Source organism: Schistocerca piceifrons, chromosome 5, assembly GCF_021461385.2.
Source record: "Schistocerca piceifrons isolate TAMUIC-IGC-003096 chromosome 5, iqSchPice1.1, whole genome shotgun sequence".
NCBI lineage: Eukaryota > Metazoa > Arthropoda > Insecta > Orthoptera > Acrididae > Schistocerca > Schistocerca piceifrons.
This window is the reverse complement of record NC_060142.1, coordinates 374,721,351-374,741,227: the sequence shown is the minus strand read 5'-3', so window position 1 is coordinate 374,741,227 and position 19,877 is coordinate 374,721,351. Positions and strand designations below refer to the sequence as shown.

Here is a 19,877-nt window from a genome sequence, read left to right as displayed (position 1 = left end):
CGCTCCATTTTTTTTCAGTCTCCAGTCATTTTAGGTGTACACTACTGGCCAATAAAATTACTACACCACGAAAATGACGTGCTACAGACGCGAAATTTAACCGACAGGAAGAAGATGCTGTGATATCCAAATGATTAGCTTTTCAGAGCATTCACACAAGGTTGGAGCCGGTGGCGACACCTACAACGTGCTGACATGAGGAAAGTTTCCAACCTATTTCTCATACACAAATGGCAGTTGACCGACGTTGCCTGGTGAAACGTTGTTGTGATGCCTCGTGTAATAAGGAGAAATGCATACCATCACGTTTCCGACTTTGACAAAGGTCGGATTGTAGCCTATCGCGATTGCGGTTTATCATATCGCGACATTGCTGCTCGCGTTGGTCGAGATCCAATTACTGTTAGCAGAATATGGACTCGGTGGGCCCAGGAGGGGAATACGGAAAGCCGTGCTGGATCCCAACGGCCTCGTATCACTAGCAGTCGAGATGACAGACATCTTATCCGCATGGCTATAACGGATCGTGCAGCCACGTCTGGATCCCTGAGCCAACAGATGGGGACGTTTTCAAGACAACAACCATCTGCACGAACAGTTCGACGACGTTTGCAACAGCATGGACTATCAGCTCGGAGACCATGGCTGCGGTTTTCCTTGACGCTGCATCACAGACAGGAGCGCCTGCGATGGTGTACTCAACGACGAATCTGGGTGCACAAATGGCAAAACGTCATTTTTTCGGATGAATCCAGGTTCTGTTTACAGCATCATCATGATCACATCCGTGTTTGGGGATATTGCGGTGAACGCACATTGGAAGCATGTATTCGTCATCCCCATAATGGCGTATCACCTAGCGTGATGGTACGGTGTGCCATTGGTTACGCGTCTCGGTCACCTCTTGTTCGCATTGTCGGCACTTTGAACAGTGGACGTTACATTTTAGATGTGTTACGACCCGTGGCTCTACCCTTCATTCGATCCCTGCCATACCCTACATTTCAGCAGGATAATGAACGACCCCATATTGCAGGTCCTGTACGGGCCTTTCTGGAGACAGAAAATGTTCGTCTGCTGCCCTGGCCAACACATTCTCCAGATCTCTCACCAATTCTAAACGTTTGCTCAATGGTGGCCGAGCAACTGGCTCGTCACAATACGCCAGTCACTACTCTTGATGAACTGTGGTATCGTGTTGAAGCTGCATGGGCAGCTGTACCTGTACACGCCATCCAAGCTGTGTTTCACTCAATGCCCAGGCGTATCAAGGTCGTTATTACAGCCAGAGGTGGTTGTTCTGGGTACTGATTTCTCAGGATCTATGCGCCCAAATTGCGTGAAAATGTAATCACATGTCAGTTCTGGTATAATATATTTGTCCAATGAATACCCGTTTATCATCTCTATTTAGTCTTGGTGTAGCAATTTTATTGGCCAGTAGTGTAGTATTGGACATTGTTGTTGCACACCAACTTAGCGTGGACTGTTGTAGCGTTGTTACCCTTTAAACGCAGGGAACGAGTTGCTGCAAAGTGCTACACATTATCAAAGGGTCGCTTCATTTTGTTCTGTCTCCATCGGCGTGCTACGCTGATTTCACGCGGGGGTTTCGGTGTACAACTGGGCTGCGGACATTACGTGGAAACGATCAAAAAATTAATTATTTAACCTTATTTTTCCCAGACGATAGTTTAATTTTCGTAACTACCGCTCGCATGTTCGGACAGCGGTGGCGCCGGAGCTGCAGTGGACGTTCATCGAGCAGACGCTGCAGCCGGGGCCCGGCGTGTCGCTGCGCTGCGTGGCCTCGGGCAACCCGCCGCCGCGCGTGCACTGGCTGCTGGACGGCGCCGAGCTGAGCCCGCGCGCGGGGCTCGTCATGGGCAGCGCGCTCGACGCCCAGGGCGACGTGGTCGCGCAGCTCAACATCTCGAGCGCGCGCGTCGCCCATGGCGGCCTCTACACCTGCGTCGCACGCAACGACCTCGGCTCCGCCCAGCACTCCGCCACGCTCAACGTGTACGGTCAGTACGCATTCTCTCCATCTGCTTCTCACTCTCATTTCTAAATTAGTGTGGCGGCTGGTGCTGGACGCTCGAAAGTTGGTAGGGCTCTATCAGCATCTGATACATGATGTCTGCTCTAGTCGCATAAGACGCGCTAGTAGTGCCACTGAGGTTGAAAATCATTTTTGCCTTAAATACACACTGTAACGGTCGTGAGCTTTTGAGTTTAGACGTGATGAGCTGATGTTAGTCAAGAAAGTTACCATTGGCAACACCTCACTGAGTTTGAACGAGTTCGTGTAATAGTACTACAAAAAGCAGAAAATTCTTTTTGCGATATTGCAGAAACGTTTGGCAGAGATGTAGCGACTGTGCATGATTGCTGGCAACGGTGATCACGAGAATATACGGTCGCAAGAAGACTGGGTTCCGGACGGGCACGTGGCACTAACGAGGCAGAAGACCGGGCTCGGCGTATGGCTCTGGTTTATCATATTGCATCTGCAGCAGCAATTTCAGCAGCAGTTGGCATCTCAGTGACACAACGAACTATTACAAATCGGTAAGATCAAGAACAGCTCCGAACCAGGCGCCTTGTAATGTGCATTCCACGGAACCCAAACCAGGCCAATTTTGACTCCAATGGTGCCAACCGAGAGCTCATCGGAAGGTTCTATGGAGGTTTGTTGTGTTTTCTGATGAAAGCTGGTTTTTCCTTAGTGCTAGTGATGGCCGTGTGCTGGTTACAAGGAGGCCAGTTGACAACGTACACCCAACCTGTCTGTGTGCTAGACACACCGGACTTACACCTGGAGTTACGGTCTGATTGCGATTTCGTAATTTCGTATTACAACAGAAGCACTCGCGTGGTTACCCACGCAAGTTTGAACGTCATACTGGTGAATCGACCTGTTGTGGTGCGCTGCCTTTCATGAACAGCTTCCAGGGGATGTTTTCCAACGCTCGCCCACGTATCTCTGTTGTAACCCAACATTCTCTACAAGTGTCGACATGTTGCCTCGGGCTACTCAATCACCAGATCTGTTTCCAATCGAGCGCGTACAGGACATCATCGGATGACAGCCCCAGCGTCATCCACAAGCAGCGTTAACCGTCTCTGAATTGACACACCAGATGCAACAGTCATGAAACTCAATGCCATAATATGACATCCAGTACCTGTACAACACAACGCATGCACGTTTGCACGCTTACTTTCAAAATTCTGGCTGTTGCACCGGCTACTAAGGTAGCTGCATTTCATATTTGCAACGACTTCTCTCACGCTTAGATTAACCTGTGATCTTGCAATGTTAATCAGTTAAATATGTTACCTAGACAAATACATTCCCGAAATTCCATTACTCTACATTATTTTTTGGTTAGCAATTTTGTTTCCGTCAGTCTACATCTGCACTTTGCAAAGTACCTTAAGCCGCCCTCACACGGGATCAGGCAGCTAAGTTGACGTGGAGCTGTAAGAGTTCTGAGACTTCTGTTCCTAATGTTTCACGCTGAAGAGCCTTTTCGTCACATGAAACACAAAATAATTTCTTGAGTAATTTCGCAACGTGCCACGCAAAGTAGAGCCAATAAGAAGCAAGAACTGCAAGAATCCTCTTTTAATTTATGCAATCTTTATTGGGCTGTGTGACACTAAACGCCAGCAGTAATAATAATAACAATAATAATAAAGTACTCAAAGCGTGAGCTCCAGGATGAACTGTTGCGTCCTCCCTGACCACCACGGTCACCACATCTCAATATTACTGTGGTCTACTTTAGAGAGATGCGGACGCTTTGTTCCCCATACGCGTGTGTGACGTATGGATTTTGAAGATGGCCAAAGTAATTCTGAAACTCATAACAGAAAATTTGTTGCTTAACGTCTTGTGAAGCAAATAAAAATAATCTACAGAGGGTAGATAAAAATATGAAAACAACAAAAACATCAAAAGCATAACACTTTACTATCGTAATAAGAAGCAGGAAAACAGTTGGCTTTCGAAACGGGGTCCAGTCGTCTCGGAATGAATGAATACAGCTTCCGTATGGTTTTCGAGGGAATCTTATACCATTCTTCCTGCTAAATAGTGGCAAGTTCAGGTAACGACAATGGAGGTGGCGCACAATGTCACAGTAACGTTGACTGGTGAATGTACCGTTCAAAGATTTGGAGATCAGTACGCTATGAAACGTTATGCCTCCCTAAAGCGAACAATCGAGTTCGACGTGCTGGACGTACCCTCATATGACGAGAGGTGGGTACACGAAAGGCACCTAGGTACATTGCCGAATATGATCGTTCTGGTGGTCCAGGTGTTATTGTGTGAAAGTCACAAGTTGCATGGTTTCACTGAACTCCAAATCTTTCAACACGGTACTCACCTGTCAGTATTATTGTGACACCGTATTCCTTTCGCATGTTCGTTTTTTCAGGAGTCCGTTCGGCCCTGACTTCATTTTTATGGATGGCAATGCGTGACAGCATCCGAACAGTGTAGGTGGAGAAGCTCTTGGAACGAGAGGATATTCGACAATTGTACGCCGGCACGGTAGCTCAGCGTGTTCGGTCAGAGGGCCGGTTGGCCTCTGTAATAAAAAACTGAGTGGAAGGATCAACCACCGAACTTGAACAGGATGTCTTGCGACGTCCGCAACGACCAAACACAACGATCAATAACGAACAAAATGCAAAAAAAAATTTACTTAAGTCACATCGAGCACGTGTGGGACGCATTGTGGAGAAGTACTGTAAACGACCACGTGCACCAACGACGATCCAGCAGTTGTCAGCCGTACTGGTGGAGGAATGGAAGGCCCTACCATAAGAAGTCTCTGTCAACGTTGTGGGCAGCAAGGAGGCACGTTGCAGAGCGTGCACTGCCGTCCGTGGTCATCACACACCCTATCAACAACCATCTCCCAGTTTGCAGTGTCTACGGAACCGTCACGAATCGCGGTGATCTCGGTGTAATTATTATCTGTGAATAAACCTATCATTTCTGTTGGTCTATGAAATGTGTAATGGTAGTGACACACCAAAATCACAATAGTATTCCGTTGTAGTTGCTACATATTTTATTACATTCAAAAGCATTATAAAGTCACCATCACAATAATACAGGAGACTGCCTTACAAGCCCAGATCACTTGGACAAATAACAAATAAATTTCTTTAACCGGAACAAGACCCATAAAACTTTAAATTTGAATACGACTAGAAAAATATGCTCAGGTAAAGCTTTATTTAAATACTTACAAATGTCCATACAATTCCCATTAGAACTCTCATTACTTCTAATCAGCTGAGGAACAGATTAAGGGTAATAACACAGGTGCTTTAACGTTTGGCTAGCCAACTTTCCTAAACAAAGCTATATACAAATGACTAAAACAAGTAGGCAGGTGTTTTAATTTTGACCAAACCAATCTTCAAATTTACTTACTCAGTTGATTGCTCAACAATATTCTTAGAATGAATACAACTAGAACATGACCAGATGACAGTACTCCTAAAATGAGGTTGCTTCAATATTGCATGTGAATTAGCGATAAACGCGAGCAGACCAAGGGTTCAAATCAATACGAAAGATCCACGAGAGAGGAAATGACATATAAATGTACTCAACTTTGCACTGCAATTGAGCTTCAGATGCTATAATTCTCCACCGGAAAGATGGAATCACGCAACAGTGACAACATAACCCAAGATGTAAAGGAAAGGACAGGGCCTTAAATATCTCTCTGCCCCCGTGGTGCTCTGTTCCCAGTATGCTCGCGTCAACCGGTGGCAATTATCTGTAACACAACACACATCAACGGCAGACAGTATTCTGAGACATAAACAACACAATCTTATCTAGAGAACAGGTGATCAATACAACTGAATAGAAACAAATTAGCCTCCGAGAGTTACTTGGCCAGTGCCAGCCCTTAAACTTTGATTAAAAAGTTCGCTAAAAATCATGCCCTAAAGTTAAGATGATAAGAATTATCTCGGTGCACATTTACACGCCAAATTACCAAATGAACTACAAGGTAGAATAGAGGACGTATCTCGGAGTGTCTTGTATTGTATTGTATGTTAACCGGGGACCTAGAAACGACGGAGAGGCTCTGTCCCCGCCGCAGCCGCAGTGGTCCACAAGCCCACGACGACTACCGCAGTCCACTTCACCCCTCCGCCGCCCCACACCGCACCCAAGGTTATTGTGCGGTTCGGCCCCCGGTGGACCCCCCCGGGAACGTCTCACATCGGACGAGTGTAACCCCTATGTTTGTGTGGTAGAGTAATGGTGGTGTACGCGTACGTGGAGAACTTGTTTGCGGAGCAATCGCCGACGTAGTGTAACTGAGGCGGAATAAGGGGAACCAGCCCGCATTCACCGAGGCAGGTGGAAAACCGCCTAAAAACCATCCACAGACTGGCCGGTTCACCGGATCTCGACACAAATCCGCCGGACGCATTCATGCCGGGGACCAGGCTCTCCTTCCAACCCGCGTTAGACCGCACGGCCAACCGGGCGGGCCGGAGTGTCGCGAAACGCCAGAGCCGGACTCACTCACTACTCGCTGTACTTCTAGCTACGTCTTTAACCACGCTTCATGTCGGTTGATTGAGCGTAGCCACACCTCCTCAACTACCGTTAAGATAGTTAGTCACGACACCGAGGTAAGTGATAAACAACTAAAACAATTCCAAAGGATAGTTAGTACACTGGCATATTCAATTAAGCCGCACGCAACCCACCGAAGCAACTCGGCGACTCCAATTCAATCAGCCGGCGTAGCTGACAGACTCGAAGGAGCTTGTCCATCCGACATCTAGGAAAACCAAATCACGATGGACGGTGGATCTGCACTCACGACTCAACACGCACCGTAGCCGCTGGCCCCGCTCCTTCGTGGTCCGACTCGTGCCCTTGCCGTCCTGCCTGCGTACACAGTCCCACGTGACTCTCGCTCACCGCTGATCCCGACCAAGCCCCTACCATGCCGTAGCGGAGAAGCGAGGCAACTGTCCCCCAATTGAAGCAGCTGATCGCCGCCATTTGCAGGGATGAATCCTCAGTACTGGGGTTGTGATTTGAAGTATATGAGACGCAACAAGAGCAAATTGAAGCACAAATTAAACACATGTTTGTTTAAAAAAGTAGTGAGTATTCGAGTCTATTTTAAAAGTATACTTAAATGAATGAAGTTTCCTAATTTCCGAAATACGTCTGCATAGAGACGCGAAATTTAAGAATGTAAGGCTCTTTCCTGACAAGGTGGAGAGAGTTTACATCGAGTTATTTGCATTTGATAATTACATGAAACTTTTAAAGTAGCAGACAATACGATTATTATTTAATTCACGTAATTTTCCTCTTTGCTTTTTGCCGATTACTGTGTACATTTTGCACGCTTTCTTTTGTTTAGCACAGTATTATCTACACTCGAATTTTGTTATGATTAATTGTAATAACCCGTATCACTTTAAATATCGTAGGAATTTCATTCGCACATTAGTTTTTAACACTGATAGCACCTCTGAAAGTGGTTGAGTTTGCAACATTTTATCAAATATTTGACCACTTACGAAGTATAATCACCACCTGACAACACATGTTAAGTATCTAAACGCAGTTATTCGACCTACCTCTGATTCATACTTATTATATATTTGATTGCCTTCGTAACCTGGAAAACGAAGGTTTAAAATTATACACACTGACAGTATTTCCACACTATTTAACCTAGGCCTATATTGCACAATTTCCAAGACACTACACATTTTTCAAGTGAGTTGGAAATCCAAATACTGTCGGTAAAGCATCGTCCTTCAGTTGATATCTATTCACATAATTTTCCATGTAACAATTCTCTTCAAAATGAAGAGAGCACAGCAAATAATTTGCTGTCGGTTGGAAGTTCTCTCTCCGAGTAGCAACTATCCATTTTCGATTTAGAAAATCATTTGTAAGGGGAAACCTAAACAAAAACAAACGCTCATGATGTATTATTTCTCCATGAAAATACTATATACAAGCAATAGAAAGTAACAAACAACCAGAAATGACTGACGTGTGAAATTTAACATTGCTCCCGCCTTCGTCTTTGCTTACATTATACTATTACAATTAAAAGCAGCACACGAACGAACCATGTTTACGCACTGTTTCCCTGTAAATGGCGGCTTCTATCACGTTCAGTGTGGGGACGCGACACTAGCGCCAATGCGCGGTCTAGTCTTCATCATTTAGTAAGTCTATGATCCCGACACACCTCCCAGCAGAGCGCACGCGAAGCCGTTAAATCCGCGCCGCCAAAGATGAGCAGAAGACAAATAATCATCAAAGCCGACTCAAAGACCAAAATGACGATCGATGGAAACTGGCGCCAGAAACGCACCGGCTCAGTCTACCCTTTTTTTTTTTTTTTTTTTACATTATGTGGCAGATTTGTCTACGTATGGTCCAAGTTTCATCGAACTATTTCACTTGAGATTGATTCATCATGGGAAAGTTACTTTCGTCCTTCACATATGCGCACCAGTATACATTGGTTTTTAAAGTGCCGGGTGATCAAAAAGTCAGTATAAATTTGAAAACTTAATAAACCACGGAATAATGCAGACAGAGAGGTAAAAATTGACACACATACTTGGAATGACATGGGGTTTTGTTAGACGCCCCCCCACAAAAAAGTATTGCTAGACGCGTGAAAGATCTCTTGCGCGCGTCGTTTGGTGATGATCGTGTGCTCAGCCGCCACTTTCGTCATGGTTGGCCTCCCCTGGTCCCCAGACCTCAGTCCGTGCGATTATTGGCTTTGGGGTTACCTGAAGTCGCAAGTGTATCGTGATCGACCGACATCTCTAGGGATGCTGAAAGACAACATCCGACGCCAATGCCTCACCAAAACTCCGGACATGCTTTACAATGCTTTTCACAACATTGTTCCTCGACTACAGCTATTGTTGAGGAATGATGGTGGACATATTGAGCATTTCCTGTAAAGAACTTCATCTTTGCTTTGTCTTACTTTGTTATGCTAATTATTACTATTCTGATCAGATGAAGCGCTATCTGTCGGACATTTTTGAACTTTTGTATTTTTTTGGTTCTAATAAAACCCCAAGTCATTCCAAGCATGTGTGTCAATTTGTACCTCCCTATCTACATTATTCCGTGATTTATTCAGTTTTCAAATGTATACTGACTTTTTTATCACCCGGTATGTGAGCAGCTTTTGATCTGTTTGGCTCTCTGCACAAGTAAAGTAAGCGGCCGGCCCCACAGGCCCACCGATGGCGCGCGCGCCGCGCAACCTGACGGCGGTGGCGGGCCGCGACGTGTACCTGCGCTGCCCGGTGGCGGGCTATCCCATCGCCAGCGTGTCGTGGCGGCGCGCGGGCGAGCAGCTGCCGTCCCACGTGCGCCAGCGCGCCTTCCCCAACGGCACGCTGCTGCTGCGCCAGGTGGAGGGCGCCTCGGACCGCGGGGAGTACTCCTGCACCGCCACCAACCAGCAGGGGCAGTCCGCGCAGGGCCGCCTCCACCTCGACGTCATGAGTGAGTCTACGCCTCCTACCTCTTTTCTGTACCACAACAGGCATCTTTTAGCACCGCAGGCTGGTTTTTTTTTTTTTTTTTTTTTTTTTTTTTTTTTTTTTTTTTTTTACCAAGTGCTGCGCCACCTCCAATTAGATTACGGAACTGGAAACTGACTGGCGTTGGTACAAGGTACGATAGGCAATAACGGCTTATCCAGAAGACTTATGCGACGAAATTACATAATTACGAGGGTCACTCCAAAAGAAACTTCACACTATTTTTTTTAAAAATACAGTTTTCATTCTGCGTGTATGAAATCTTTATAGTGTGTAGATACATCCTTCCCGCTTGTTTTCAAACTTGGTTCAACCTGTTCCCGTGAGTGGCGCCGTCACAGCATGTCTTCAAGATGGCTGCCACACTTGACGTTCGTCAGAAGCAACGTGCTGTCATAAAATTCCTGTGCTGCGAAAACGAGACAGTGGGAAACATCGGCAAGAGGTTGAAAAATGTGTATGGACATGCTGCTGTCGATCGCAGTACAGTTAGTCGGTGGGCAAGCAGGTTACGTGATAAAAGCGGGCACTGAATTTTTTTTTTTTTTTTTTTTTTTTTTTACCAAATGCTGCGCCACCTCCAATTAGATTACGGAACTGGAAACTGACTGGCGTTGGTACAAGGTACGATAGGCAATAACGGCTTATCCAGAAGACTTATGCGACGAAATTACATAATTACTAGGGTCACTCCAAAAGAAACTTCACACTATTTTTTTAAAAATACAGTTTTCATTCTGCGTGTATGAAATCTTTATAGTGTGTAGATACATCCTTCCCGCTTGTTTTCAAACTTGGTTCAACCTGTTCCCGTGAGTGGCGCCGTCACAGCATGTCTTCAAGATGGCTGCCACACTTGACGTTCGTCAGAAGCAACGTGCTGTCATAAAATTCCTGTGCTGCGAAAACGAGACAGTGGGAAACATCGACAAGAGGTTGAAAAATGTGTATGGACATGCTGCTGTCGATCGCAGTACAGTTAGTCGGTGGGCAAGCAGGTTACGTGATAAAAGCGGGCACTGCAATATTGAGGATTGTCCTCGCAGCGGCAGGCCTCGTACTGCACACGCTCCAGACAACGAATTGGTGGCTGCTGGCAGACATATCACAGTGAACGAATTGTCACGCTACGCTGGGATAGGGGAAGGGAGTGTTTGCAGAATACTGAAAGTGTTGGCGTTAAAAAAGGTTTGTGCCAGGAGGGTTCCCAGGATGTTAACAGTGGCTCAAAAAGAAACAAGAAAAACGGTATGCAGCGAACTTTTGAAACAGTACGAGAATGGTGGAGATGAATTTCTTGGAAGAATTGTGGCAGGTGATGAAACTTGGCTCCATCATTTTTCACCAGAGACGAAGAGGCAATCAATGGAGTGGCATCATGCAAATTCACCCAATAAAAAAAATAATTCAAAACCACATCTTCTGCTGGAAAGGTTATGGCTACAGTGTTTTTAGATTCCGAAGGACTCTTGCTTGTGGACATCATGCCAAGTGGAACCACCATAAATTCTGATGCATATAGGACGGCACTGAAGAAACTTCAAGCTCAACTGAGTCGTGTTCAACCACATTGGCAAAAGCAGGATGTTTTACTGTTGCAAGACAATGCACGGCCACATCTCAGTCAAAAAACCACGGAAGCGATCACAAAACTCAGATGGACAATAATGAAACACCTGCCTTACAGTCCTGACCTGGCTCCGTGTGACTATCATCTCTTTGGGAAACTGAAAGACTCTTCATGGAACAAGGTTTGAAGATGATGACTCCCTTGTGCACGCTGCCAAACAGTTGCTCCAACAGGTTGGTCCAGAATTTTACTGTGTGTGTATACAGGCGCTGGTTCCAAGATGGCGTAAAGCAGTTGAGAGGGATGGAAATTATGTGGAGAAATGAAAATATTGTTCCTAAAGGATGTATCTACACACTGTAAAACTTTCAAACATGTAGAATAAAAGATGGATTTTTAAAAAAATAGTGTGCATTTCTTTTGGAGTGACCCTCGTACTTTCATCCTCCTTTCTTTTATTAGGCCCTTTCTTTTCATCATGAGGAATATTTCCGCATAGCCGCAAAAGCTTCTTCTCACAATGGATCTCGCAGACACCCTGACAACAATAGTCATTGAACCCTATAGTATGGGAGTAAAAGGAACTGAAGTGACAAGGGTGAATCACAGCGGTTGGCTTTCATCCGCAGTCCCTAAAAGCTGGCTCACGAAAGTGGGAAAACATACTGCTGGACATTAAACGCTGTATGCAACACACGTCAAATTGGCAGATACTATTAACACTACCTACATTCTGTATATTATGGAGATGGTTTCTCATTCAGAAATTGCATTTTAATGTTAGCTCTTTGCGGGAAAATTACGGATTCGATAGGTAAGGTGGGTCGTATCACCATGCAGTATCTCACCTGTAACGCACGACCAGCAGTCCAGAGAGCAGACACATTGTTCACTCTGCTGACCTGGATCATGCAGCCACGCCACGTACCTCCAATCTGGAAACGGCCAGATTTGCATCAAAAAAATGGTTCAAATGGCTCTGAGCACTATGGGACTCAACTTCTGAGGTCATCAGTACCCTAGGACTTAGAACTACTTAAACCCAAGTAACCTAAGGACACCACACACATCCATGCCCGAGGCAGGATTCGAACCTGCGAAAGTAGCGGTCGCGCAATTCCAGACTGTAGCGCCTAGAACCGCTCGGCCACCAGATTTGCATCAAGAGACGTTTGGAGCACCACACAATATCAACATGGCAACCATTCTAATGGCTTCCCTAGATGCAGCAGCAGATGCAGGCGCTACAACAGCGACACTCCTAATGCCAGAGCTGTTCACTAGAGTGGCATCTCATCATCTTTTCATGTGAGTCCCAGTTCTAGTACACTATCATGGTGGATGTATCTCTGTGTGGAATGTGCCAGATAACATTCAACGTCATAATGCAGGTTCAGCATAACGTGTGGTGCTATGAGAGTATTTATCAAGAAGGGTTCTAGCTCAGGAGCACAGGGAAACGCAACCTGCATATCAGGTGATATGATTATACTGTAACTGATAAGCAGTAGGTTATCAAGGCCAGTTATGGATGAGATAACGATCTTGTCACTTCCAGTGTCAGGTTATACACTTGGTATCAAGTTACACACTTGGCTGACATATATCCCCACTTCCTTCCTCCTAGGAAACCACAGGGAGTTGATCAAGGTCGTCCAGGGGAACCATCCACACACCTTAGGCACTTGTGCGAGTTATATTCAAGATAATGACGTAGCTCGATACTGGTCACGTGATATGAAATTGGTGGGAAACTCCTCCCATCTTCCTATCTCTCTCAGACAATGGTATCACAATAAAATGACGGGAAACCCATTAGACCAATAAGATTTGTCCTACTCCTCCTCCTCCCTCTTATCATCCTTTATAACTGGCTCAACTGTGTAGGTGTCTTCAGTCGAGATCTGTGCATCATGGGATGAAGTTCAGATCTCTGTATGTCCATCTTTTCAGAGATGGTTGAAGGACAAGGCTGTTTACTACAGAATGTCAAATGAAACACCATTCAGCTATCTAATTTCCTCACTTATTTTATTTAGTTACCAGGTTTTGCGATTTGCTATGGCTCCTTCAGACCTCTGACAGCCGTGAAGGATGATTCCACCTCAGTTCCTGTAAAAACAGGTGCCAGCATTCAAATATTGGTATCTGTAAATTTCTACTTGCTATAGTGACAGGTGCCGACAGATGATGGTTGAAGTGATTGCTACAGCAAGCAGAAATCTACAGATACCAATATTTGAATGCTGGCTCCTATTTTGACTGGAACCGAGGTGGAATCTTTCTAGACGTCAGGGAGGGGCCTGAATACGGGGAAGTAAATCGCCGAAACTTGTAGCCAACTAAAATTTTGGAAATTAGACGGCTGAAAGGTGTATGATTTGACATCCTGAAGTTTAGGTTTCTCATAAACAATGATTTTATAGTGAAAGCGTTTAAAAATAACAATAATGATATAACAAATGAACTACATTGTTAATTATTGGCAAATTTGTTTGTAATACAGTTCTTTACAATAATTTTTGTTGTTTACTAAGAATTTTTTCTTTTATTTACAAAGCTATTTGTTTCTATTGTAATAGGCGAATGGTCTACCCGACGGGATGCCCTAGCCACACGACATTTCATTTTTTACCATACAATGGTTTTTTTACAAGGCTACTTTTTCTTACATACAATAATTTGAAAGGCTAACTCTTTTTACAACTTTTTTGTTGATGTATTTACACAGCAATTTTTTCCTTAGACACACACACACAGAGAGAGAGAGAGAGAGAAAGAGAGAGACAGAGAGAGAGAGAGAGAGAGAGAGAGAGAGAGAAAGAGAGTCAGTTGTGTACATGGTGCACAGTGTGTGCACACAGTGTGCAATCAGGCTTAAGGCATTCATGTTGGTATGAAACGTGGGTTACTATACTTTCAGCTACCTACTTTCGACTGTTTCTCTTGACTGCTCAACTACCCAATGTCCCTATCTGAAATACATGCATTTAGGCATTGCAAATAGGAAAGTACTTACGGATGTAATTTATTAATTAAGTTTTTTGTCAAAATTCCGAATAATATTTTTGTTAGTGAGTAGCTTCGAACGTTTTCATTTATTCTCAAACCATTACTTATATTAGAAGGTACGATGTTATTAGTCAAAACATGAAATACAGCATTTTCAAATATTTTGTATGCACAGATCACAGCACTTTTATGACACCTCTGCTTGTGTAGTGTTCCATTGGACATAATGCATTTGTTTTACATCCGGTCGGCAGCACTTCAAAATACGCGAGCCGCCAGTTACCCTGCCGCGTTTCCCACGGCCCCCCCCCCCCCCGCGGTACGAGGACGCTGCCAATGAGATGCAAGCATCTCCTCTTCGGAGCTACAGCAGCTGTTGTACTTAAGTTCGAACATTCTTCCACTGGCCCCATTTTGTGTGCTTGCCAGTTGAATAACATTTACAGACTTTCACAGTGGCCGGGACTCGACATCTTCCGAACAGACATCGTACTGGAGACTGACAGATTTGTAAATCTTTTGTATCTGTATATACTTCTACATTCTAATCCAATGTTAGCAACTGAAGTTACGAATACCGTACCAAAGTTATGTATTATTTTTACTATTTGATATTGGATGTAGAATAAATTAACATCTGAATTCCCGGTTCATGAACAGGATCTGTTCCTCGCTCCTGCATCCACTAAAGAACCACACTGCCTGCAAAGGAAGACATAACAGTTACTGTATTACCATTGTCCTGATGCATGCAAATTTCGATAGGTGTCTAGAGTCGTTTATTCATAAAAATCTGATAGGCGCGGTCAATTGTTTATTGTGTGTTCACTTGCCCTGTCTCTCAGAGATAATAATGTTATTGTTGTGGTCTTCAGTGCGTAGACTGTTTTGATGCAGTTCTCCATGGTACTCAATCCTGTGCGAATATGTTCATCTCCGAATAACTACTGCAACCTACATCCTTGTTAATCTGCTTACAGTATTCATCTCTTGGTCTCCCTCTACGATTTTAACCCCCTACACTTCCCTCCAATACTAAATTGGCGATCCCTTGATGCCTCACATTGTTTCCTATCAGCTGATCCCTTCTTTTGGTTAAGTTGTGACACAAATTTCCTTCTATTCGGTACCTCCTCATTAGCTACGTGATCTACCCATCTAATCTCCAACATTTTTCTGTAGCACCCCATTTCGAAAGCTTCTATTCTCTTTTTGTCCAAACTGTTTATCGCCCGTCTTTGACTTCCATATATGACTACACTCTAGACAATTGCCTTCATAAAAGACTTCCTAATACATAAATCTATATTCGATGTTAACAGATCCTCTTCTTCAGAAATGCTTTTCTTGCCATTGCCAGTCTACATATTATATCCTCTCAACTTCGGCCTTAATCATTTACTTTGCTGCCCAAATAGCAAAACTCATCTACTACTGTAGGTGTCTCGTTTCCAAATCTAATACCCTGATTTAATTTGACTGCATTTCATTATCCTTGGTTTGTTTTTGTTGTTGTTCATCTTATATCCTCCTTTCAAGACACCGTCGATTCCCTTCAACTTCTGACAGAATTACAATGTCATCGGCAAACCTCAAAGTTTCTATTTCTTCTCCCTGAACTTTAATTCCTACTCCAAAATTTTCTCTGGTTTCGTTTACTGCTTGTTCAGTATACAGATTGAATAACATCGGGGATAAGCTACAACTCTGTCTCACTTCTTTCTCTACCATTGCTCCCCTTTCATCCCCGTCGACTGTTATAACTGCCATCTAGTTTCTGTACAAGTTGTAGGAGGAGTAAAATAAAGGGAGTGAAAGGCTAAATAGCCTTTCACTCCCTTTATTTTACTCCTCCTACCTTCAGAACTTCAAAGAGAGCATTTCAGCCAACTTCGTTCAAGGATTTCTCTAGGTCTACAAACGCTGTAAACATAGGTTTTCCTTTCCTGAACCTATCTTGTAGGATAAGTCATAGAGTCAGCATTGCTTCACGTGATCCTACATTTCTTCAGAATCCAAACCGATCTTACAACTCAATACATAAATACTGTATTGACAAAGGTCTCAGACATTTGTTACTATTTTATAAATTACCGATGCTTACAAGCTAATTGCTTTACTGTGTCATGAATCATTTTCAAAAAGAGCAAAAAATTATTGTATTTAAATTGGAACTGTTCGTCTTTTATCTTCCATCTAAATATTTCCGTTCTTCAAGTATATTTAATCGCATTCCTTTAGGTGCTACGTGTAAAATTTTCGTAGTACTCCCAATACTACGCGGGGTATGTTTTGTGCTCCAGAAATGTGGCCAAAAGCAGTCTTATTGGGCTGATACGTTCCTTGCAACTGTAATTTATGAAGTAGTGCGATAATGTCTGAGACATAATCTAAACAGCTTATTGTGTATATTTTATATATAAAAATGATCAGAAAGATATGATTGAAATGTAAGTACTGTACATAAAACGACCAGAAAGAAAATGTAAGTATTGTATAAAAGAGTAACAAATGTATCTAGAAACAAAATGGGAAACGTTGTACGTAATATATTTATATGGTGAAGAAGAACTTACGTACTACATTTCCCATTTTGTTTCTAGATACATTTGTTACTTTTTTATACAATATTTATATTTTCTTTCTGATCGTTTTATATACAGTACTTACATTTCAATCGTTTCTTTCTGATCATTTTTATATATATACAATGTACACAATAAGACAAAAAACTGCTGTGTATATTAAAGTCTCAGAAATTATCGCACTATTTCATAAATTAGAGGTACAATGAACGTATCAGCCCAACAAGACTTCTTTAGGCCACATTTCTGGAGCACAAAACATACAGCGCATAGTATTGGGGGTACTACGAAAATTTTACACGTTGCACCTAAAGGGTATTCCATTTTTTCATGATAAATAGCAAACCTAATAACTGTTAAAATGAGGCCTGAGTTCCAAACGAAAGAAAGAGGCAGGTACAGAGTAAATTTTACTATCTGTTTCCTTTTGATGGCGTTTTTCACAGCCAGCCCTTACTCATATTAATGCGTTTCACAGTGCCTACAATACACAGTGATTTGAGCTATTCATTGAGGGGGGGGGGGGGGGATATCTAAGTGTAGTACTATGATGTACAGACTGTTGAAGTAGCCCATGAACAAGAGTCGTTTGTTATAACTACCTCCGTGGAAGATTAGTACATTTTCCCCACCGCAGTGGAAATAGAAAAAAAGTAATCATGTCAAGAATGTTTTGATAAGTCTTCTAAAATTAATGTTTAATGAAGGAGATACAGGAAAGTGCTGTATCAAGTTAATCTAAGCATAATGGTCAATATTTCTTGTTTAGTGGACAAACCCTTAACTCACGTTTTAAAATTTTTGGTCATATTTTTATTTACAATATCATATCTAACACAATATATAATAACACTTACCGATTTGCTATAAATTCCTAGTGTAACCATGAAAAGCAGTGTTAGAAAAGTAAGTAGTTCTGACACAGAGCTAACAGTTTCCTCTTCTGATTCTTTCTCTCTCTTTCTTTGTTGTTTCTTCCTCGATTATTCGAAAACCAGACACACTGTAAATGAACAGTGAAGAAATCCAAACGGCCTAACACGTCGATTGGAATGACGGTTATGGATGTCGAGAAAGCTACAGTCTGGAACCGCGCGACCGCTACGCCGGCAGGTTCGAATCCTGCCTCGGGCATGGATGTGTATGATGTCCTTAGGTTAGTTTGGTTTAAGTAGTTCTAAGTTCTGGGCGACTGATGACCTCAGAAGTTAACTCCCACAGTGCTCAGAGCCATTTGAAACATGTCGAAAAAATTTTAGGGCAGTATATTACTATTTTAGCTGATTGTATGACTTTTTGCTTCTCTAATTATTTGGTTTCGATTATTTACTTTTATTGGTTTTGATTCATTGCGTCTTGCCGCCAAAAAGTTTGTACAAATATAAAATATTCACGTAGAAATACCACAACAGAAAGAATCTGCACAATAATTTAAGAACATTGTACAGAATTCAGGTAGATACATAGTAATTTAGCTAAAAATGTAACATGATACCAACTGTATCTGAAAGAAAATACAAAAAGGGGACAGAACAGAGTTGGCAGCCATTCAATAGGATATTAAATCGTTAATGTAACATCTGATGATGCACTAAATTTTATAAATACAGTTTATTGCTCATTACGAAACCACAAAGGGCTTTATATAATTGGATATATTTATGCAGCAATGGAACTGGCGTAGTTGTTGGGAGGGGAACCTATAATTTCACAGGTTTCAGGAGTCAACATTTTTGCCCTTCTTCATACAAATCTTTTGTGGAAAACAACAAGTAGTTTACGTCTACTTCTTCTCTCTTCTTGTATTCACAGAGGAGATTGCCCTTAACCCTTATGCGGTATAAGTGGGGAGAAGTTGAGCCGTTGTTGGTATTATTCTCTTAACTGGGTAATCGCCAGTTCTTGCAGATCTGAGTTTTTCGAAACCAGTGTGAATTTATGAGTTGAATCGCAGCATTATCTTGAACTGTAACAGAGAATGCAAAGCGCCAATCATATTCCCATTCCTCCCTGGAGATTTTTGTCATGAGCTCTTTAAACCAGAGCGTGGCAGAAAGGAGATCATTATTGGGCCGCCAGGAACACAAGCTTTCTTCGCAAACTTCTCTATCTAGTCATCGTAAACAAGGACTACACAAGGTGAGACCTAGATAAAGAGGAAACACATGCCTCGTCTTTTGCTCTGTAGCTTTTCTTGTAAAGCTACCGGAATTTTGATGTTCTTTTTACTGTTCCACTTTGGTTCTCAATGAACTGTAACCAACTTTTTGAGTCTGATACAATAAATAGGTTCTGAAGACCAGAACAGTGACCAAATTTTAAAGCATCTCGTATTGCTGTCGCTTCTGCAGCAAAAGCAGAGCAATGTGCATGCAGTCGAAAATGCTTACCAGCCCTCTGCTTGGAGGTTAATAATGCATAAGGCACTACTGACATATTTTGATATCGAGAGCCATCAGTAAACACGTGAGCAAAGTGTGATCTATAAAGATTAACGTAAGTGCAAAAACTTCAGTTAGTTGTGCTGAGACCATTTTTCTTAAAACTGTGATAGTGAACGTCTAGGTTTTTCATTTCGTATCTAAATGGAATCCCAAGTGGGACTATGTGATAACCAGACTGAATCCAACGGTTGATGTACACACGGAGACCAGCATATTCACCAGAAGATGGCAAAGAGTCCGCATTTCCAATAATAACTGCAGTTATTATTTTTCATATACTTAGTGAAAGAAACTAACAATTTTCTTCGTAAAGTTTATTTCTAATTTAAATAAATTACACAAAACTAATACTCAAGAGATGAAAACCTTAAGAGGTAGAACCGATGTAGAACTGATGAAACTGAAGACTTATCATCAACTCTCGCCACCAAACAGAGGGAACAAACTGGACAAGGCAGACTAATAGCCAAAAGAAGCTGCAGAATCAAACCAGGTTAGAGACGATGAATATGTTGTAAAATTGAAGTTTCCGAAGAATCAAAGTAATTTCCAATGTTTACACCTAATCAGGTGACGTATGCCATTATACAGCGTTACTGACACGAACATTAGATCCCATTTGTGACTCAGAAATATAACTCTCTTCTCAGTACGCACACA

General features: G+C 42.8%; 1 protein-coding gene across 1 annotated transcript in view; it reads left to right on the top strand.

Annotated features, from left to right (window-relative positions):
* The window catches only part of LOC124799002 (Down syndrome cell adhesion molecule-like protein Dscam2), a 126,932-nt gene extending 112,875 nt beyond the window's left edge, over positions 1-14,057 (top strand). The window contains exons 7-9 of the mRNA XM_047262538.1: positions 1,731-2,027; positions 9,296-9,568; positions 14,041-14,057. Coding sequence (XP_047118494.1) covers positions 1,731-2,027; positions 9,296-9,568; positions 14,041-14,057 — 587 coding nt within the window. The remainder of the gene's footprint in view (positions 1-1,730; positions 2,028-9,295; positions 9,569-14,040) is intronic.
* Positions 14,058-19,877: the final 5,820 nt, after the last annotated feature.